The sequence below is a fragment of the Nansenia antarctica genome, assembly GCF_963989245.1.
Source record: "Nansenia antarctica genome assembly, chromosome: 18".
NCBI lineage: Eukaryota > Metazoa > Chordata > Actinopteri > Argentiniformes > Microstomatidae > Nansenia > Nansenia antarctica.
Window position 1 is genome coordinate 6936458 of NC_137691.1, and position 22500 is coordinate 6958957.

The 22500-nt window shown below is 43.7% G+C and overlaps 1 protein-coding gene across 1 annotated transcript; it reads left to right on the top strand.

The window, feature by feature from the left end:
• Positions 1 to 4243: 4243 nt before the first annotated feature.
• c1ql4b (complement component 1, q subcomponent-like 4b) lies at positions 4244 to 18024 on the top strand (the record flags this gene model as incomplete). The annotated part of the gene is made up of 2 exons (XM_080548265.1): positions 4244 to 4792; positions 17845 to 18024. 2 exons carry the CDS (start codon positions 4244 to 4246, stop codon positions 18022 to 18024), a joined length of 729 nt encoding a protein of 242 aa, XP_080404391.1.
• Positions 18025 to 22500: the final 4476 nt, after the last annotated feature.

Here is a 22500-nt window from a genome sequence, read left to right on the forward strand (position 1 = left end):
ACTACAGCAGCCTACTTTTCCCTGGTTGATTAGCACTTCGGTTGTTTTTCTCCGTTCGTATGCTAATGTGAACCGAGCCTTCGCCGTCTGCCCGGCGGCTCAGCCAGCTGACAGTCTGCATCCTGGGGAGTGATCTATTGATCCATATTCAATATCTGCTACATTTCCCCTCCTCCTCTCGGAAAGTTGGCTGAATAATAAATAAAGTGTAAAACTGACAGTACATCCCCCCAGTCCACATTATGCCACAAAAGGCTGAACGAACGCCACCCGAATGGTTCACTTGTTTGTTTAAGGGCCTGCGGCTATTCTTGTTAGATCACTTCCAACTGTACTCGAAGGGAATTATTTTCAATCAATTGTTATTGACAAAAAAACGTGTCTTTCGGACACGGAGACTGCGTTTTAATACAGATTAGGCAGTGTTGAAGAGGACGACATAGCAACGGATGAGAGCAACTGTATGACTGAAAATATGACTTCTTGAACATATTAATGAACAGATTGGCATGAACAGAGGGACTACCAGGTTACCAAATGTGAGAAATGAATGAGAGACAGTAAGAGAGAGAGAGAGAGAGAGAGAGAGAGAGAGAGAGAGAGAGAGAGAGAGAGAGAGAGAGGACCAGAGAGAGGGGAAGAGGAGAGGATGTCAGTAGCAATGTGTCTTTCACCACTAATGAGGTCTGAAAGCTGAGGAAACATAGAGACTCTGACAACAGCCCTGAAAACACTCTCCTCCGGCTCCTTTCACTCTCCATCCCTCTCTTCACTCTCATTCTTCACTGTGTATCAGTCTCACATAATCAGCACATCTGGTACCCACTTCAATCTATTTTCACCTGTCCTCCTCTCCCAAATGGAAACACCTTTAAGACAAAGATCCTGCTTTTTGTCCCCTGACATCTCTATTGAGCATTGGCTTTGAAAATGGCATGGCTAGTTGAAGGAACCTATCTCTTCAAAAGCGTCTGTAAAATCTAATACAAATTCTGCATTGACAATTAATACTAGGCCTAAATGTAAATGCTCCAGATTTTTTTTTCTTTTTCTGAACGATAGATATTAGAACATTATTGCAATCAGTAGCCTATTCTAACTAAAACAACTATTTTTTATTTATTTTTATTATATTCGGTTTGTGGAAAAAGGTCATATGGGCAAGATGGGACGGTGTGTGTGAGAGCTCGAGCGCGGCATTGAGGGAAAGGGCGGGGGAGCACGAGACAGACGCTGAGACGGGAGAAGGGCGAAACGTAACAAGTGAGAGAACTGTTGCTGGTCCGCAAAGACGCTTAATGCCAATGGATTCTGCATTAAGACTGCATGGAAATCTATAATCATTTAGGATCTGATAATAAATAATCGAGATTTTACTTCGGTAAGTCAACCTGTCAGCTTTTTGAATGTTGACTGAGATGAGATGCGTGAAGTGCGTGACCTGTTGACCGAAAACGAATCACTCCGACTCGGCATCACAACGGCTCATTAGGTTTTAAATTAATGACAAATAGCTATTATAATATGTGATGCAGGGCGATAGTTTTGATAAAAGAAGATAATAACACGGAAAGCGACTGCGCCATTGACTAACATTATGCCTAGGGTGTAGTAGAGTTTGTCGGACTATTAGAAAGCTTGGCAACTCACCTCTGGGCGACGCGTGTGATATGAGCGGGATTCACACAGATCTGTCCAGCACGTTTAAAGTCTTTTCACTGATCATCGTTACTGTATATCTGATGCTCCATCCATAAGACGATAAGGTGAGTGCATATTTTAAGTTTTACAGGAAAGTTTCTAGGATGTGCTTGACAGTGACACATCTCTAATTTGTTAGGAATCGGTATGAACATGAATGGTGACATGCTTTGAAATGTCGTGAGCTTAGAATTATAAGGTTCTATCTCCATTTTTGTCAAAATTGAGTTTATTTTTTATTTTTTACATAATCTTATCCAGTAGGTGTTTATTAACGCCTGTGTGGTGTTATTTTTTTAAATGTTGACATTTTTGAGTTAGTAATTCATAAAATACAAAGGTTCCATCTCACAAAACATGATGGAATGTAAAAACTTTGACGCTCAATATCTCTGAACTGCCCTAAACGGAGATAGAACCTTATCATTCTAAACGGAGATAGAACCTTATCATTCTAAACGGAGATAGAACCTTATCATTCTAAACGGAGATAGAACCTTATCATTCTAAGCTCACGACATCTCTAATTTGTTAGGAATCGGTATAAACATGAATGGTGACATGCTTTGAAATGTGTTGGATGGAAGTAATTATTAGGCTATGTTAACAATAAATAATTTCCCATGCCTAACTGTCATGAAACAAACTACACCTGTCATGTCTGGACGGCGTAAGAGGCTTTAATCATTATGCTAGTAATAATACTAATCATTATTTATATTATTATAATTATTATTATTAATAATGCAAATAATACTCATGATTCTATTACAATGTGATATTTTAATTGAACTATTAGATTGAAGGTGGGAGGTTATATGAGGCTTACAACAATGTCAGTGGATGAAGACTCAAATGTAGACTTTCTTTTAATCTAGCACATATGTGTTTCATCTCACATCAGTTTTATCTCAGTTGCCATAAACTCCTTGTATTTTTTTTTTTTTTTTTTTTACAAACAGTGTATCTCAATTCTAATATAGTAAATTGAGACAATTATACTTAATGTAAAATGTCTAAACTCAGCATTGATTATTAATGTGGTTATGATTATTATCTTTACTTCATTGCATTTCATATTTGATTATTAGCTAATATGTTTTCAGCTGAATTAAACATTGTGGCATACATACATTTTGTATGTTCTAATGTATAATAACGTGTATTTCCCCTTCCTCCCCAATAGAACACCACAGACACAGAGAGTCTGAGATGTCTGATTCGGAAGCTTGCAGTGTGAAACCTTAAATAAGGTGAAACAAGTTTTAACAAGGAACGGGAAGTGTTCTCATTTTCATAAAAAATAAACACAAATCTCCCTCGAACAAGCTCTAACAAGCGAGTATACCCAAGAGGAAAATACACTCCGGGTTTAAGAGAATGAAACATACATAGAGAGAAGCACAAGGAAGGAGGAAGGGAGGAAGGAAGAGGAAGGAAGAGGAGACCAGATATAACCGTTTTTCTCTCCCTTCTCCACTCATCCTTGGACAGACAAGTGAGCGCCCTTCACTAAATGCGGTGGATGAGATGGACTCCAGTGGGAATACTGTAGACCCCACCTGACAGCCCTCCAACTGAGAAATATAAGGAAATTCCATGAGAAGATTCTCCGGCGGTCGTCGTGGCGGAAACATAGATTTATATTTGAGGACACTGAACCCTCCATCGCTCTTATTCCTTTTTGTAAAGGAAAAAAACCTTGTGCCGCACTTGTAGTTCCAAACAATTGGATTTTGCGATTTTAGTTAAATTGATTTACCGTAGTGAGTCACAGTCTGTAACACTGAGACAGCTGTTGTCTGCATTCATCTGGGTGTTTGTACTTTGAACATCCTGAAACAAAGCACACATTAAGGGGAATATGAGAACTGAATCAAAAGAGACACTGAGGAATCAAGGATACACTGCGGAAAATTATTTCGCACATTTTAGGGATGGAAAATCAGTTAGCAGTTTCTAATTTTTCTCCTGAGATAATATGATCCTTGTGACTCCTGACTTCAAGCTCTTCTCCTTCAGTTTTCTACAGTGTCTCATCTCACTCCTACCTTGGCATTGAAATCCCCTCTCTCTCTCCACTCCGTTCTCCACCCCCCCCCCCCCCCCCCCCCGCTCCTTTCTCTACTTTCCTGTGTCACCTGTTTGTTCTTCTCTTTCTCTTCACCACCCCTTTTTGCTAGCTTACCCGTTAGCCCCATCCCAGGTATATAACTTCTCTACTCCCCCCCCCCCCATCCCACTACCTCCTCACCACCTGTATCCCCCTGTCACTTCTCCTCTCTCCCTCCTTCCCCCTCCCTTCCCCCCCACTACCTCTCAACGCCTGTATCCCCCGGACACTTCTCTTCTCTCCCTCCTTCCCCCTCCCATCGGCCCACTATCTCCTCACCGCCTGTATCCCCCAGTCGCTTTTTTTTACCCATAGTTCAGTCTGGCCGGCGCCACCATTCCGGCCAAGGGGGAGGAGGACTTCCTCACGCTGGCCGCCACCCGGCTCAGCCGCAGGAAACGTGTAATAGGGGCAGGAGTGGGCGTGGCCATGGTTCTGGTACTGCTGGTCGCGATCCCCCTATTGGTCCACACTACCAAAGGGGGAGGGTCTGGAGGTGGGGGCACCCATTACGAAATGCTCGGCAGCTGCAAGATGGTGTGCGACTCTTTCACCCCCCCGCAGGGCAGCAACGAGCTGACCGCCGTCTCCCCCCAACCCCCAGACTACACGGGGAGGAGGGGGGGCAAGTCACGGTACCGCGGGAGCCCCGGACTTCCGGGGCCACAAGGCCCTAAGGGTCCCCCCGGAGAGCCGGGGAAACCAGGCCCGCCCGGTCCCCCCGGCCCGGGCCCGGGAGGCTACGTGCCGTCCTTCTACAGCCCCAAGATCGCCTTCTACGCGGGCCTCCGCAAGCCGCACGAGGGGAACGAGGTGCTCAAGTTCGACGACGTCGCGACCAACGTGGGGAACTACTACGAGCCCAGCACCGGCAAGTTCACCTGCCCCCTGCCGGGCATCTACTACTTCACCTACCACGTCCTCATGAGGGGCGGAGACGGCACCAGCATGTGGGCGGACCTGAAGAAGAACGGACAGGTAAGACGAGAGAGAGGGGTGTGTGCGTGTGTGTGTGTGGAGAGAGGGAGGGGGAGCATGTATTTATATGTTATAGGACATGCATTTCTAGAGACAATGAACACGAAAGGGTTTAATATTGTGAGGTGTGTGTATGTGTGTGTGTGTGTGTGTGCGTGTGTGCCTGTGTGCGTGTGCCTGTTTGCGTGTGTGCAGTAGGGCGCGTGTGTGTGTGCAGTATTACTGCAGGATGAGAAACCTTGGTCCTTTCAGGCACCATGGAAGCATCACCAGAAGAAGTCTGACAATATCATAAAGTATCATTTTTCAAATGGGAACAGACAGACAGTCAGAGGACAGAGAACACAGTGCCAATCCCAAGGAAAATGTCTTTAACCTTTGACACAAACTGTTTTGGTGTGGAACACAGCTTTTTTTGGTATTTCTTTGTGCACTACTGATGACAGTAAGAGGGCCTAGCTTGTTTAAAACATGATTTTGTAAAGCAAACAACATTAAGTACATAAAGACTTAAGAATTTAGGGAATAGATGATGCAGGCGTGTGATTATCATGCAGTTGTTATTGAGTGGGAGGAGAATGAGAATAAAATAACTCCTTCAACATTTGGATAGCAACGAGTAAGCCCTTGTTTAATAATTCAACATCCATTTTCTCAGGATATTATCAAAAGGCTTTTTTTTTTTTTGAAAGTTCCCCCAAGACAATACAGTAAAGTGTTCCTGGAGGACACAGAGAAAATGAAGGCCTTTGGGTAGAGTCAGAAACAGTTTGAACAGTCAAATTACAATGCAACGGAAGACTAAAGTTGTAACGCTTTGCTAACTTACACCACCTGATTTTGGGCAGCAGGAGGAGAGAGGGAGAAGGCAGTGACAGCTAAGCGATCAAGAGGATAATGATGCTTCTCTGTGGAGCGTTGCCAAAACGCAACAGCTGGCTACTGTCCTCTGAGGCTTTCTGGCTTTACCACCAATAAATAAACAAGGAAAAGAAGAAGAAGAAGAAGAAGAAAAAAAAAAAAAACTAAAAAAGCCTTGAAAGTTTCCATCTGGAGATACATGACAAGCTTGAGGAATTAAACCTTGACTCTGTTGAGGAGGTTTTCTTTTTTGACGTGTGTGCTGCGGAACCGCAGAGTGACGTCCTGGGGATTACCAGGGAGGAATAAGAAAGAACAGTCTTTGCATTGTTACAAGCCAAGTCAAATCAGGCTGAGGAAGCACTCTGGGGTTCTTTACACATAATTGACACGCTTTATGCGCAGGCGGCAATATGTTACCTAGTGTACCATGACCCCTGCTAGCTGCTGCACTGTTCATCGCAGATTGCTAGGTATAGTCATACAGGTAATAGCCATTGACCGCTTGAACTATCCATCATAGAATCTCAAGATAACACAACTGTCTTCAGCCGAACCGAAACCTCAGAATGGAGAAAGATCTCTTACTCTTATCGTTCAACCGAAACAGTTGGCCACAAAGGTAACATGCAGAAGCGGTCGTGGGGGAGGTGAGGGCTCGGGTAGATTAAGTCATTCATCTGAGGTGAGGAAGGGAGTATCATTGACAGTGCTGTCCGCTGTGTAGTGAACGTATAGTAGTAAAAGCCAGATCTACAGTACCAGTACAGTCAAAAGTACCAATCAAAAGTTTGGACACACTTCCCCCATTCAATTGAATGGCATACTACTGTAGATGTTAGTATATCTATGGTCGGATAACATCAATTTCAGAAGCTTTGATAGTGAAAAAGTCTTAATTCGGTAGCATCTTACACACCTGATACACCTACTACCCTTGGCATTCTCTCAATACACACATCTCAAGACAGGCCTTTTATTTGACCAGGTATATGAAACAGTAGATTCCACTTTGTCTCTGTGCTCATTGGTTTGACAGGGTGGTGTATAAAGTGCACAGTGAAAAGACAGACAGGAAAATGCCAGATATAATTGGGAGACCTGGTTTGTCGCGTGCTGCTGCCACCGATATTGTCATTCCTGTCCTTCCCTGCTGTTAAATCATTCATAGCCTTTAGATGAGATCTTCTCCCCTCCACCTGTGCCCCCCCCCTCCTCCCTCCTCCACTAATACACCTCACTCACCCCCCCCACACACCACCACCACCACCACCACCTCAATTGGCTTCCCCATTAATTATCTTTTCCATCAACTAAATTATTTAACCCAATTCAGTTCTTACCCCCCCCACCCCCACCCCCTACCTCCCGGGCCCACTTCACTCCACGGTCCCAGACAAGTACTCTCATAGCGGAGCGATTGAGTCAATTACTAAAACACAAACCTGTAGAACATTGCAAAGACCAAAATGCAGAGACCAAACTGATACACGATCAATGTAAGAGTGTGGAGTTCGTACTGACATTGATGCTTGGCATTTGCTATGTAAGCTACTATTAGCATGGTGTCATAGTCACTGATATCAAACATTGTGATGCATCTGTTGTGGCGGTTTTCTCAATTCCTTGAGACGTCTACAAATGGCTCCCAAATGATCTCAGGAAATGTAGAGACAGTTCAGATGAGGAGGAGGTGGACTTGTGTGTTCGTGTTTATTTCATTGTGTGTGTGTGTGTGTGTGTGTGTGTGTGTGTGTGTGTGTGCGTGCGTGCGTGCGTGTGCGTGCGTGCGTGTGCGTGTGTGTGAGTTTATTTTAGTGTGTGTAGGTGTGTCTGAGTGTGAGTGAGTGTTTGAGTGTCAGTGCGCCTGCCAGCGGTGTCAGACTGACACACAGATACAGTTTATCCCGATATGTCAAAGGGAAGCTGGATTAAGACACAGCCCGCGGGGACACGACTGTAAGAGAGGCAGGCTACAGACAAGTGGGACCGAGAGAGAGATCAAGGAAGGAGAGGAAGATGGATGGATATACAGAGGAGACTGGACATAGGGGGGGGATGAGAGACACGGCTACAGCGAGGCCAACACGAAGAGGGCTGGATCAGATCAAGATAAAGAAGACAGATGAGGAGGGATAGATTGAACAGAGGAGGAGAGAAGGAAAGATAGAGAGAGAGAGAGGGAGAAAGGCAGTGTAAAGAGAGAAAGATGCCTGGTGTTGCTAAACGGACGACTGTGCTCACCCCCATGTCCGGTGGGCACTTAGACACACTGCAAAAAGTCAGCTCTCAAAAACAAGAAAAGAAAGCGATAACATGGGGGAAATATTACTTAAAATAAGCAAAATGATCTGCCAAAATCTTAAAACTAGTGCCGTCAGACATAAAACAAGCATATATTGCCTTGATTTAAGATGTTTAAATCATACTTAGTAGTGTTGTTCCGATACCGATACTAGTATCGGCATGGCCACCGATACGCACAAAAATGCTGGTATCGGTATCGGCGAGTACTTTAAACTTAAGTTTTGCAAAAACTTTACGAGTTTTACAAAGGTTTTGAGCAGTGCCAGACTAAGTGTTAGCAATAATTTTACATCGAGGTGAGTATGCGGCTCAAAAAACATGTTTTTTTGTTTTGTTTTTTCAAACGCCGTGGTATCGGATCGGTACTCGGTATCGGCAAGTACTGCACGGTCAGGTATCGGTATCGGTATCGGGATAAAAAAATGGTATCGGAACAACACTAATACTTAGATTTACTTTTTGCATGGACATGGTCTGTGTAAGATGGGACGTCTTGTATGACACACCACTGGGGACACACTTCCAAGTGGGCAGTGCATACCCCATTGAGAGTTGTCAAATCTCCGCTCTCCGTGTTCCTTAAGCCATCAAAAGATTTGTGTTGAAGTCGATGACCTTTCCTATGGATTTATAATTTACAACTGATATATACTCTGCCCTTTGCGATGATGAGTGGGTAGGGGGGATGATGAATATTTATAAGCAGTATGGAGTGTGTGGGTTGGTCATTTTGGGGGAATGTCCAGGCTTAGCCCTTGTTGGCTCCTATATATCTTTCATAATATAACATTGTTGACACACCATGCAATGGATTCAGTGAGTAATCCTGAATTAATTCAACAACGTTCCAAACATTTGCCAATTCGCTGCCCCCGGGAGAAATTATTGGAGGATAACAAAAAGCTATCATATGAGGTCATGAAGAGGTCAAAAGATCTATTCAAAGAGGTCTAAAAAAGGTCCAAAAAGGTCTTAAATTTGACTTGTTGAAACGTGTAGGAACCCTGGGCTGGGTAACCCATTTCAACATCTCTGCTCAGGCACATTGAAGTTTGTCTGCTGTGACACAGTGGCCCCCCGTTACAGAACTGTGACATTTCCGTTCTTATTTGACCTATTGGAGAAAGAGACCTGCAGGACAGACTGAGGACTAATTAAACCCAACACAACTATTGTGTCTGCAGCCCTGCTTTGGCTCGGGCTCTTGCCGATCTATCAGAGGACCCTCAGGTGCTGTGAATTTCAACTGCAAGAGAGTGTATCTGGCTAATTATTCCCATTGATTGAATTATGTGAATTTACAAGTAGCTTACATGTCGATGTCGGTGGGTGCTGGGCGATTTTGGAACACGTATCAATACTGAAAGAGATAGACACGAAGGCTATATAGTTAGTCCGTTTCACCAGTCCAACACGTATCATGCTCACATTCACTTCAGACAGGATCTGGGTTAACTTCAACTCAACTAATTAATTGAATATGCTGACGGCTCATTGGCGGAGACACCAATGATTAGATTTAGCAGTGTCGTGTAAACTGCCGGCTCTCATTTTGTAGGTGTAATATTGTATGGCTCCTGTCAGAATTAGCAGGTACTAATTACATTGCGTTTCAGAGGAGGTGTTAGTACAGGCAGACAGCTACTGTCTGTTACATCAGAATTAATGACTACATTTGTTTTTCCATTTCCATACATGTTACCGAGTGTTAAGAGACAACTGTGGTTTTGGAAATGCAGCAGCAAGGATTTGACAGCAGGCAGACTTGTGCATATTCATGTGCTCTGTCTTGTCTGGAAATGTACTCTACTGTACCTTCCTATCTATTTATACGTCCAAGCCAATCCGTCGATTTATGGATTTTTCTTCCCCATTTATCTGTCTATTCTTATTTACCGTTTTTTTTTTGAAGCAGGCTAACACAGTGAGTAGCCATCTCAGATAAATCTCTGCATTTCTGTAATGATAACATTTGAAGGAACATTTTCACGTGACCATTTCACAGGTGACACAGTATGTCTCATGAAATGTGTGTTGTGTGGCATCCCTGTTTCTTCTTCTTTCTGTCTCTCTCTTTCTCTTTTAATTAATTAAATTAATTAATTAATTTTGTCATTTAGCAGACGCTTTTATCCAAAGCGACTTACAATTACGAATTACAGGGACATTCCCCCTGGAGTAACTGAGGGCTAAGTGCCTTACCCAAGGGCACACTAGTAGTGGTGTGGCTTCAGGCGGGATTTGAACTCACAACCTTCCGATCACAAGTCCAACTCACTATCCACTAGAACACCACTCTCTTTTGTGTGCACATACACGCACACACAGAGACACACACGCACACACACACACACACACACACGCACACACACACACACACACACACACACACACACACACACACACACACACACCCATTACTGTATGTCCCATACCTTTCTCTAATACATTGAGACCATTATACAGTATGGACTAATAAGGCTCTGTTTTCTTCCATTCTGTCTTTTGTTATCCTTTTGTTTCTTTTTTTTCTTTTTTCCTTTTGGCCTCACACACTCCTCTTTTCGTTCCATGGAGAAAATAGCTTTGGGTTGTCTCATTCAGGAGAGAGGTAAAATGTCAGAATGTTTCACAAAGAGCATCTCCCTTGGAGATGAGAGAAATGACGGTAAAGGCAAAAAAATATGGCATTAACTCATGACCTTTCTTTGGCATTATATAATGAGCGGACTTAAGGTAGCTACAGAACACGTTTGACTCACCATGCCTGTGTGATCACTTAATGATAGAAAGCATTGCCAGTGTAGGGCACTGAAGTAAGAGCAACCAATCAAATTGTTTGGACTTTTATTCAAAAAAATGTAATTAGATGTCAACGTTGTTGAAAATCAATGACACATTTGCTAGTCAAGCCAAAATATTTGCAATGCAATGGATTCGGTGAGTAATTCCCACTACTACCTAGTTAACTATAACAGTACTTTACATTGTTAGCAGGCTCACAAAACAAGCTGTGTTGAATAGCGAGTGTGTCATTGATTTAAAAAAAAAAAAAAAAACATTGTTCCTTCAGTGTATATCACACACACGTGACCAAACAATGAAGATGATATTGTAAATATCTGATAAGGCTGAGAACCTTGCATGTTTGTGTGTGTGTGTATGTGCGTGTGTGCATGCGTGCGCCAGTGCACTTGTGTGTGTCAGTGCACGTGTGTGTGTGTGTGATATACACTGAAGGAACAATGTTAAAATTGTCAATAGGGCAGCCATATGACAGGCCACTGACATGATGACTTAATTCATTGCTCAACCTGTTCAGCGGTTCAGAAATTGCAGGTAGACCCGTCCTCAGCCGAAACCCCTTTATATCCAATTAACGTATATCTCTCTGCCTCGGAACTTTCCAGCCTAGAGCCAATTAGAGACATTCTAATCAACGTCTCGACACCTTAGGTCCAGAGTGTCATGGCGATATATTAGCATTTAGCATGCCAATTAGGGTGCAGATCCGCACTGCTGGTATAAAAAGGGCTTCCACATCCGCCGCGGTAATCGGACCAGAGGACACCTCTACACGGGCCACAGGAGGGAGAGGGGAGTACTACAAAGTTGTATAAATGTGCCATTTCCATGGATGACCCTGTCTTTTTTTTTGTTGTTTTCATTTGGCCCCTCCCTCTCTCCCCGTAGTGGTCCCTCAGGTAAGTTTAAGAGACCCCTCTCAATCGCCCCGCTCCGCTCTGAGAGGTCTGTACATCACGGTGAATGAATCCTGTCAGTTTTATTACCAAAGGAGCCGGGCACCACTGCGAAACAAAAAAAGAAACAGACTACAACATGCACCCCCCACCCACCTCCCCAGTCTCATTCCTAACCCCCCTGAAATAGGCTCACTTGATCAGTTTGTTTTCCGTCAGGCTTCCTCCCCATCACTCTAAGGCTAAGCCCCCTTTGGTTTGGCTCCTCTCAACCCCCGTCCTGTGCCTAGACTGTTAAAGTACACGCAGCTGCTCTCTCCTCTGTGCTCTCATTCTAATCTCTCTCTCTCTCTCTCTAACCCCTCCTTTTCACACCCCTCCCTCCTCCTCTCTTGTCCACCCCCCACCCTCCCATTTCCCTCGCTTTGCTTCCCACTCCTCACTCTCTCGGTCTCCCCCCTTTTTACTCTCTCGCAACCTCTGCCGCCTCCTCCTCTTCCTCTCTCTCTCTCTCTCTCTCTCCCTCCTTCTCTCCGTCTCTCTCACTTTCTCCTATTTAATGGTGCCCCCATAATCAAAAGTGGAGGCAGAGAGATCCTGCCGGTTGTCCCGCGGGTCCTCGCTCTACCCGGCAGCAGCAGCTCAAGTCAGAACAGCATTTGGCCAACAGACAGAAATTCACTCCCTTGTCGATATCAATCTCCACTGCAGTTGACAATAATCCTGATTTGCCTTTCTCTCTCTTTCTCATTCCCACCGCTCCCCCTCCCCCCGCCCCTCCCCTCCCCTCCCCTCCTCTCCCCTCCTCCTCCCATCCTCCTCCCATCCTCTTAAAGAAAACAAGGTTTCATTTTGATAGTTACTGAAAGCCCAAACTGAGGCGCTGCTGTGGGTGTCCAAACAGACTACTGCGCCTGTTTGTATTGGTGTTTTTTCTCTGTCCCTTCAAAATGCGTGTAGACAAATTAAGTAGCATCAACTTAGTGGTCTGTAATACCATATTTGACATTTGAATTCTGGTTGAGCTTGCAACAACCATGTCATATTTATATTAATTTACAAAAATGACTCTTTGCTTCCTTGCTGTTCTGACCGTGCAATTATTTTAGAGTTTAGCATGAAGATAGCAACATAAATAACAGTCACCTTCCTATTCTCATACATTAGTTTCGCCATTTTGGTTTTTAAATGTTACCTCATTGTGTGTATAGACCTATTGTTGAACCTCAGGATTATGTAGGAAGTGCATCCAACCATGCATTAATCATAAACATTGCATATTAAATGTCAGCGACTGCATATATTTTCTGCTGTCTAGTCCTAGTGAAGTAATGTCCCCTATGCAGTCAGACTAGGAGAGGCATAAATAACAGACCACCTTATCAGTAGCGAATATAAATATAGATGCGAGCAGCAATGAAAGGGGGTTCAAACCATGTAAGCATCACCATCAAGGTTATCATGTCGCGTCAAGGTCAAACGGTCTAAGAGCATTAAACCAGGAAAACATAGAGATAGTTGGTTTTGGGAAGGGAAATGGGCAAAGGGAAGGGGGTTAACTGACACTGGTCATCATAGGTTAGGGCAATTTCCATGACATGTTCTAGGTTAATTGAATAAAGTGATTAATGACTACAGGCATGGTATTTGCCTCCCTCTCATGGCCTCTTGGTGATATTACCCAAATCCCACTTAAATCCCACCGGAAAACCAGTCTTAAATGTGAACAACACCAAAGTTGATACAGGTCTTCAGGGGGATGTCCTTGATGCCCTTGACAACCTTCAGATGAATGGAACAAAGTGACCTGGATTTAGAACAGTTTGTTTTAATAAGGCATACATGATATGTGAAATTTGATGCACATATATGTTCATTTTTGGATGGATCTTTAATGTTATTATCACCGCTGATAGAGAAAAGTCATGAGAAGACAATATACACTGAACAAAAATATACTTTTGTTTTTGCTCCAATTTTTCACGAGTTGAAATCAAAGATCTAAGACTTTTTCGATGTATACAAAAGGCCTATTTCTCTCAAATGTTGTTCACAAATTTGTTTAAATCTGTGTTAGTGAGCACTTCTCCTTTGCCGAGATAATCCATCCACCTGACAGGTGTGGCATATCCAGATGCTGACAAGAATCCCTACAGGCATGACTCCCTAATAGCTGAATGGCATGTTTAACGGTTCGTGTAGGGAGGAGGGGTAAATACCGTCACCACCACTGTCAACGCCCTTGTTATGACCCTTTAACATGTTGACTATTCATATAGACATGTTCCCCTGAGGCCAGGACACTCATTGGATGGCATGTGTCATTCATTTCAAGATGGTGTACAGTACATGCCTTGAATAGAAGCAGACTAACTGCTTTGACAGCTAAGCACGGTGACCAGCTCTGAGTTGTGCTGTAGCTATAGTATAGCCCAAAACATACGGCTACAAAGGTTTTACAACTGTGATGCAGAAACGAGCAGGTACTACGCAAGTATATTAAAGATGGATAATTGAAAGGGATATGTGGGCAGATACAAATTAGGATACTGTTCTAAGCTTACAGGAACCTCAAACCGTAACAACCAAATGTCAACCGAATTTCGACCGATTGTATCAATGAAAGAAAAGGCTCTCCGCATACTGTCAAGGGATACTACTCAAGGGATTCATGTCACTGAACCATGTAGACAGATGCTCCGATCTACAGGAAGTCAGGCTCTCTGTTATGACACATTTTTTCCTCAAACCACCATACTGCTCATCAGGGGGCCCTCATTCCTCTCAGAGAAGAGGTCTATATAAAATTGCATCTTTATTAAAATGCAATTCCTTTATCAGTCCACTTGAGATGCGTATTTTTATTTTATTTTTTTATTGTAGGGCTACTTGGGAAAAATAAACCATAGTAGTCCAGGTTTTTATAGACAAGCATGGATTCTTGTCCTGACCTCCCGCCACTATTTCACGAGCCCATTTGACCGCAGTCCCCTGCCCGCTGCTCCCATTTATTGTGATTGTATGGAGTTATTGTGGAGTGGGAGCCATTAGGGAGGTAGCTGCCATGGCTGTTCGACTACCAATTACCGAACCCCGTAGCCCTGTAGCCTGCCCTGACGCATCTGGTGTTTGGGGGGGTGGGTGGGTAGATGGGTGGATGGTGGTGGGGGGGGGGGGGGGGGGTAGGTGGCTGAGAGGGTCCCGGGAGACCTGCCACAGCAGCGCGCCGTTAATCAATCCGATTTAGACCGGACAGGGACACGCTTAGCCGCCGCTACCGCCAACACTGCCATGGCGGGGAGAGAAAACACGAGCGTGACCTGCATCTCATTCTGGGGAAAGGACGAAAAAAGATGGATAGATGGGTCCAGAATGAAGAGATACTGAGGGGGGGGTGCAAATGGAGGGCGGTCGGGGGTGGGGGGGGGGATGATGGAAGGGGTGTTAGGCCTGGAGGGAGAGACAAAACAATTAATGGAGTGATGTGAGTTGAATTAAAAACAAAGGGTACGTATTGATTCATTTGAGTCTTTGGGTGAGCAAACGCTCGTGCAACAAGCTGTACATAGAAAGAGATTGCCTATTAGAATATGGGAAACTATTGTAAGTAACAAGCTAAATTGATGAGATGGGCGGAAAAAAAAGTAATTATTGAAGCGAGGTTGTGGAGAAATGGTTAGTTTAGTCTCATCCGACGTGTCTAACTGATCATAGGGGAGGGAGGCTCGGTGACAGGGGGGAGATGATGGAACATATCCACGGTCCAGAGAGAGAGAGACAAGGATGGAGAGAGGGTATCATATTTGCATTCATTAATATGGATGTGCTTGTGTATTTCATTTTCCAGGATTAAATGGATCCTATGCTTGAATAGTTAAGTTACTTAGCCGGAGATGGTGGTGCTATTCATTATAAATAGCGTTACTTATTACACCCTCAACAAACACATAATAGATTTTTTCTTTCTTTTTTTCTTTTTTTTAAAGAAGCACAACATGAATTGTAGTGTAACTCATTATAGACCATTTGTATACAAACCATACACGTACAAACTTCTAAAATGGTTACATTCGGATTAGGTATTAGGGATAGAGAATGATGTAATGGATGACCATCATCTGTCCCTTGTCATCAATGATTTAGTTGGATTATGTTTGTCATTCGGGGTGAATTCTATTCTACTATGTGTATCTACAAAACACTGCAGCTTGGGTTTTATAATCACACCTGCAACTCAAAACTAGAATTGCGATAACAATTTATTTGTAAATGTCCTTTGACCCCTATGAGTAAAAAAAAAAAAAGTTATATCTTTGCACTCGATCAAATTTCAGGACCCTCCTTTCATGACTTTTCCTAGATATGTGCGTTCTACCACCCAGTATCCTTACATTTTCAAAATAACATCAGGATAAGCTAATATAAAGCTATTTTGCAGCTATTCTGTGTAGGAAGCAGGCTAATTTACAAGCAGCCAACTAGTGGTCGTTTTGTGTAAATATCAGCTTAGCATTGTAAAGAGGCGACTCTTTTAGTAGGTAGAAAAACGGCACGGCTGTTCTGGTGTTAATAATGTATGTATTCTTATAAACAATTTATAAGCATTTCTACAAGTCGATTGCTGTTCTATGTGGATGACATGTGAGCTGGTGACTGGAGGGTTGCTGGCATCATATCTAAGGTGCCTACCACTGCCATTGTGTCCTTGAGCAAGGCAAGGCCCTAATTGCTCTAGGGGCGCTGACTATGGCTGACTCTGTGGCTAGAGCAAAAAAATAATTTCGTTGTACTCTGTGCAATGACAAAAAGGTTGAATCTAAACAAAAAAATGTTTAAGACAGCACTTCACCACAGCTCCTTCCTAAACCAAAAACAATCTAGCTGATCTCTATCTCTGTCTCCTCCACAACAGGTTGGAACAGAGGAGGTACGGGAAAATCAATAGAAGCAGAGCGAGGTTGTGCTTTCAAGGTTTGGGGTGAAAGTTCAATGCACACCTCATCTATTTGCAGGATACATGTCCATTGGCCTCTTTACGGATGACATTATACCAAGACCCTAGAACGAGGAAGGAAATAATATGACACGGGTCTGATCCAAAGAGCAGTAGGGGGTGGGGGTGGAGGTGGTGGTGCTGGGGGGTTGGGAGTGGTCAGAGAAGGGAAGGGAGAAACCGGAGGGAGAAAAATTGAGTTAAAAACATAGAGTGGGAAATAGGTGCAAAGAAGGCCATGAAAAAGGACAGAAAGATTCAAGTCATTTGGATGACAAATGGATGAGTCAGAGAATTGATGTGTGTGACACTTCGAGGCTTCAGGGGGATTGCAAATGACTGATTGATCTAAGGGTGTTGGGGGGGACGCCATATTGGAGGGGTAGTTAAAACACAAAGCAAATGAGCTATAATCCTTCCATATTCCCCACGTCCCCCTCCTCACCCCTGCAATTAACATTTAGATGACCGCGATGACCATGGCGTAACCACAGGCTAACGTGTGATTAGTGACTTGAGGCTAATTCACAGGGGGAGAGTCACAGGAGGACAAGAGGAGGGGCCAGGGGTGCAGATGGTTAGCGGGGACACGGACGGTGTGCAGGGAAGTTTGGGGGTTTAGGGGTTTAATTACTTTCTCCGTTAGCAGCAATATTTTTTTTTTTATGTATGGCTGCCAAATGAATCAGAGATGTGGTTTGCAACACTGTATCTGCTCATTTGTGACCGCAGCTGGTGAAAGTGGGAACAAGTCGGGAACAACCAATCAAAATGTTCAGCCTTTTATTCCGAAAAATGTAAATCAATGTCAACGTTGTTGAAAGTCAACGGCACACTCACTAGGCAAGCCAAAATATTCCAATACAATAGATTCCGTGAGTAATCCCTCTAACTCTACACTAACTAGGTAGTAGTGGGGATTACTCAGTGAATCCATTGCATTGCGATGTTTTGCCTTGACTAGCGAGTGTGTCATTGATTTTCAACAATGTTGAAATTTATTTAAATTTTTCTGAATAAATGTCTGAACATTTGGTCGATTGCCGACTTGTTCCCGCTTTCGCTAGCTGCTATCACATTTGATTACGTTTCCCTGGTCCCTTATTTCATCTGCTATTTCGCTACTTTCTCTCTCTCTCTCTCTCTCTCTCTCTCTCTTTCTCTCTCTCTCTTCCTGCCTTCTCTCTCAGGTGAGGGCCAGTGCTATCGCTCAGGATGCTGATCAGAACTACGACTACGCCTCTAACAGCGTCATCCTGCATCTGGACGTGGGGGACGAGGTGTGTGTGCAGCTCGACGGGGGCAAAGTTCACGGCGGAAACAACAACAAATACAGCACCTTCTCTGGCTTCCTCATCTACCCCGACTGACAGCTCTCTCTCTCACACACACACACACACACTCACACACACACACACACACACACACGCACGCACGCACACACACACACACACACACACACACACACACACACACACACACTCACACACTTTTAAACAAAGCACCTTCTGTGGCATCCTCATCTCTTCTCTTCTCTCTCCATCACTAAAACACACACGTCCACATTCCTCAGCCAAACCGTACGCACGTATTTACAAGATCAGACACAGCAGGCAAAGGAAACGGGTCTGATTTCAGTGCGCTAAGAGCAAAGAGCTAATAGATACATCCAAATTGTTCGATTATGGCCAAACCATTCCATTACACCACACCAAGTGCAGTTACAAGGCTTCTAACGTGCAAGTGTGTATGTAGAAATGTACATAAAACACACACTCGTTAGTTTGTCATGTGTCATTCTCATGGTGTTACCTGCAGTAGGCCTACATTAAACTAACATGTAATTATGGGGTTAAACACAGGAACCAAGTCAAGACAAAGGCTTGTTTAAGTCGATCCCAATATTGTATGTGTTCTTAATAATAGATAATACAGTATATGTAAACATATGTTTACTTATGATGCTCATGCATAAGTGTGTGCTTTCATGTCATAGGCCTACATGATTCACACTACACTGAAGGCTATCCACACACACACACAGACACACACACACGCAAACACACTCCTAGTGATTAATTGAACTTTCCCTATCTCGTGTTACATTGACACATGCTGACCATTTCAGCCACCAGTGTGGAATTGAGTAGAATGATCTCCGAATGCAGACTGTAAATCGAAGATTGCGAGGTTAGCTGCGGCATCCCACCTCGTTCCTTCGGCTCTGAGATGGATTTCCAATATGGCCACGAGACACGAGACGAGCCAAAAGTCATGAATATACAGTATTGATCGGAGCTGATAATACACCCAACACCATCAACATCATCCAGTATGCAGTTTGTGTGTGTTTGCGTGTGTGTGTGCATGCGTGCGTGTGAGTTTATGTGTGTGTGCACATGAAGATAAGTATCATGTACTTGTTAGTTTTACCCAAGACCTCTGACTCCAAGGGAAGAGGGAGAGGGGGGGGTCATAGTCCCCAGACACGCAGGATATCAATGATGAGGCTTACGTTAGAATATCCTGCAAAGAGCGCCATCGGATGATCGAGACTTTTATCATGTACTACTAATGAGACCAGACATCCCCTGATTAAGTCCTCCAACGCTGCAAGGATGACGCCTCGTATGTTATTGTTCACACAGTCACGCTAATATATAACAAGCATTTGAAGCTATACTTGTCTGTCTGTCCCCATGGTTACATAAATGGAGCTCTAGATCATGCAGGTTGTTAGTATAATGAGTTATTTCTTCAAAGGGTAAAGCAGTTTGTTATTTACAGTGTTAAGAGAACATGCATCTTCTACTCTGTAGCCTACAGACTGTCGCACATGTTCAACTTCTTGCTGCTACAGTGGAGCCTAGACACGGCCTGAGAATCTTTGATCTTTTTATTTTGTAATGTCCATGTATGTGTGTAATTGAATGTAAACATACTAATTGTAAAATGCAATCCCAATATGGTTCAGGTTGATGCTCTTCAGGTTGATGCTGTCTGTCAAAGATGTATAATGCAAATTAGCTGACAGGGGGGCGATGATATTATGGCTATATCTTAGAATGTGTCGCTTGCGTTATCGGTCAGAATTGACCGCGTGACAATTTAAATACGGCAGCCTTATCAACTTGCCATAACATAACACAACGTAACACACAACTATCTATCTTTACATCAACACGCCTGCCAAGTAAGGGTGGAAAAAAACAATGTCCTTCTGACGAAGCCCCTGTAGATGTCCAGTAGTGAACCCCAACGTACGTAGATGAAAGGAGAGCTCCTATTATTATTAAGAGTTGGTGTGATAGTTACCCACTGAATAAGACGAGTGCAGCAGGCATGGTAGAGTCAACTGCTCCATGTATGTGCATTACCCTGACAACACATGTCATGCCTGACAGTGACTCATGTCTCAAATCCAGCCACACTAGAGAGCCTCGGGCTCGGAGGCGTGACTGAACCCCCCGCTGCCAAGACGCGACAACTTCGATTGCACCTGTCAGATGAAACCATTGTCTATGAACTATTATCCTAACTGACACCACCAACAACAGCTATCCAACAACGCATTGACCCCCCCCAAGACATAATGTACAGATTTTCCATCTGTTGAGTGTACAAGACCTCTCTCCTAATCTGTGCCACTCTGCATCCTACTACTGTGTGTTCCTTGGCACTAATAATGTTCAATAACTGTTTAAAAAAAAGAAAAAAAGAATCTGACCTTTGTTTATGGATTGATTGTTGTCATTGTACCTGGCAAGCTGAGCTGTATGTGTGTGCGCGTGGGTGTGGGTGTGTGTGTGTGTGTGTGTGTGTGTGTGTGTGTGTGTATATCTTATATATAATATACTCTGCCCTATAAGACCATATTAAACCTACAATAAAACAATGTGAACATGCTTCTGTGTTATCTGACTACTAACATCTCTCCAGCACTCCCTCATGATTTGCACCCCCCCCCCCCCCAATGTTGATCTTCCACAAAGATTAACAGATGTTCTGACACCTGTTGTGTAATCCTTTCTCTTGTTCAAACCAATGGATAATAAATAATGTAGGATTCAAGAATTTAATCCTCTAAAACCTCAAACTCAAATTAACAAATGTCACTGAAATACTGGTATTTTTCAAGCCTCACAAATGTTCTAGCTAAGTGATTGAGAAATCCCTTTGGCAAAGGCCCCATCCTTCCTCCCTCCTCAAACCCTCTAGACTGCGAGTGCCACCCACCATCGACAAACCAGTCTGAGGTATTGACATATTGGATGAACAGGAGGTCTCATCGCATCGGAGTCAAAGCATGAAGACAGATCTTTAATTAAAGGTGAGAGTTAGAGTTAGACTAGTATTCTGGATGTGAATGTTGAGTTTGGTGCCTATGGGAGACGGTGGGAGGGAGGGAGGAAGGGGAGGGGGGGTGTATCTCAGCAGTCTCTCCCCTCCCTCCGTCCACACTCTCCTGGCAGATTCCAGTGTAAAGTTAATTGGACAGGGAGAGAGGGCTGAGGAGGGAAGCGTTCGGCTCCATTAGCAATCCCCCCGTGGAAGGCTGAGCCGAGAGGATCACAGACTCACAAATAGGAGGATTAAAATAATCAATAGGCTTCACTCTCTCCTCCAGCACTACACACACAAACACACAGACACACACACACGCGCGAGCGGGCACACACACATACACACGCGCACACACACACACACACACACACACACACACACACACCAGAGAGTCCAGGGAAGCCCCACACACAAATCTACCCTCAGCAAGAAACGTACTCATTCTACCTGCAGTAGTTGCTCACACCCTCCAGATGCATGCAGACTTACAAGCATGCAATCACAGCAACGCATTCACCATACATGAACACCATCCTCCACACACATACTACATATAGTCACCATTATTCCTTTGCTCTCTCTCACACACGCACGCACACATCCGCACGCACGCACACGCACGCATGCACACACCCGCACACACACATACGCACGCATGCACACACCCGCACACACACACACATACACAGACAGACACACACACACACACACACACACACACACACACACACACACCTCTATTCTGGTACTAATGAGGGTTATCTGACTGGTGGAGATGGAGGATGGCAGTGAAAGGTCAGGGGGATGATAGCAGTCTTTGGCATAGTAACATTGTCCAGACTTGTCTCTATCTTTGCCTCTCTGTGGGATGCATTGGTTTCCCACAAGATCATAAGAATGAGATGATGACTAAAAGCTCTAAATATAGCTATTCTGATGATGCTAGGGCAAGGTGTAATAGCTCTGACTGACTACTGTCTAATAATACTTGATGTATTTATTACATAAACCGTTAGAACCATCATTTAGATACCATCAGTTGTTATCTAGGCTAATGATGTATTGAAAGCTGCTGATGATAGAAAATCATTACTTTGAGGAGATTAAATCATCAGCATAATGAACAGAATATGACCTCGGTCGGCATTATTGAGTTATGTAACATTGGTGCTTTTCAGATGCAGCTATTCTATTTTTATTTTTTTATCATTTTGTATTATTATTATTTTACACTTGCGCTAGTAATTATTTCTCAACACAACACGCGCTCACATTGCGCCATCTAGCGGACATTTGTTTAAACAACATTACAATGTGCATACTCTGCACTGCACTTTATATACAGCACTATCCATCCACTGTCTGTCCTGTGTTGTCCTGTTTTTGCCTGTTTTTGCATTTGTATTTGTACTTGTTTTTGTTCATGTATATGTGGAAAAAAGCACGAATGCACCTTCTGTAATGCCAAAACAAATTCCTATATGTGTCAAGCATAATGGCAA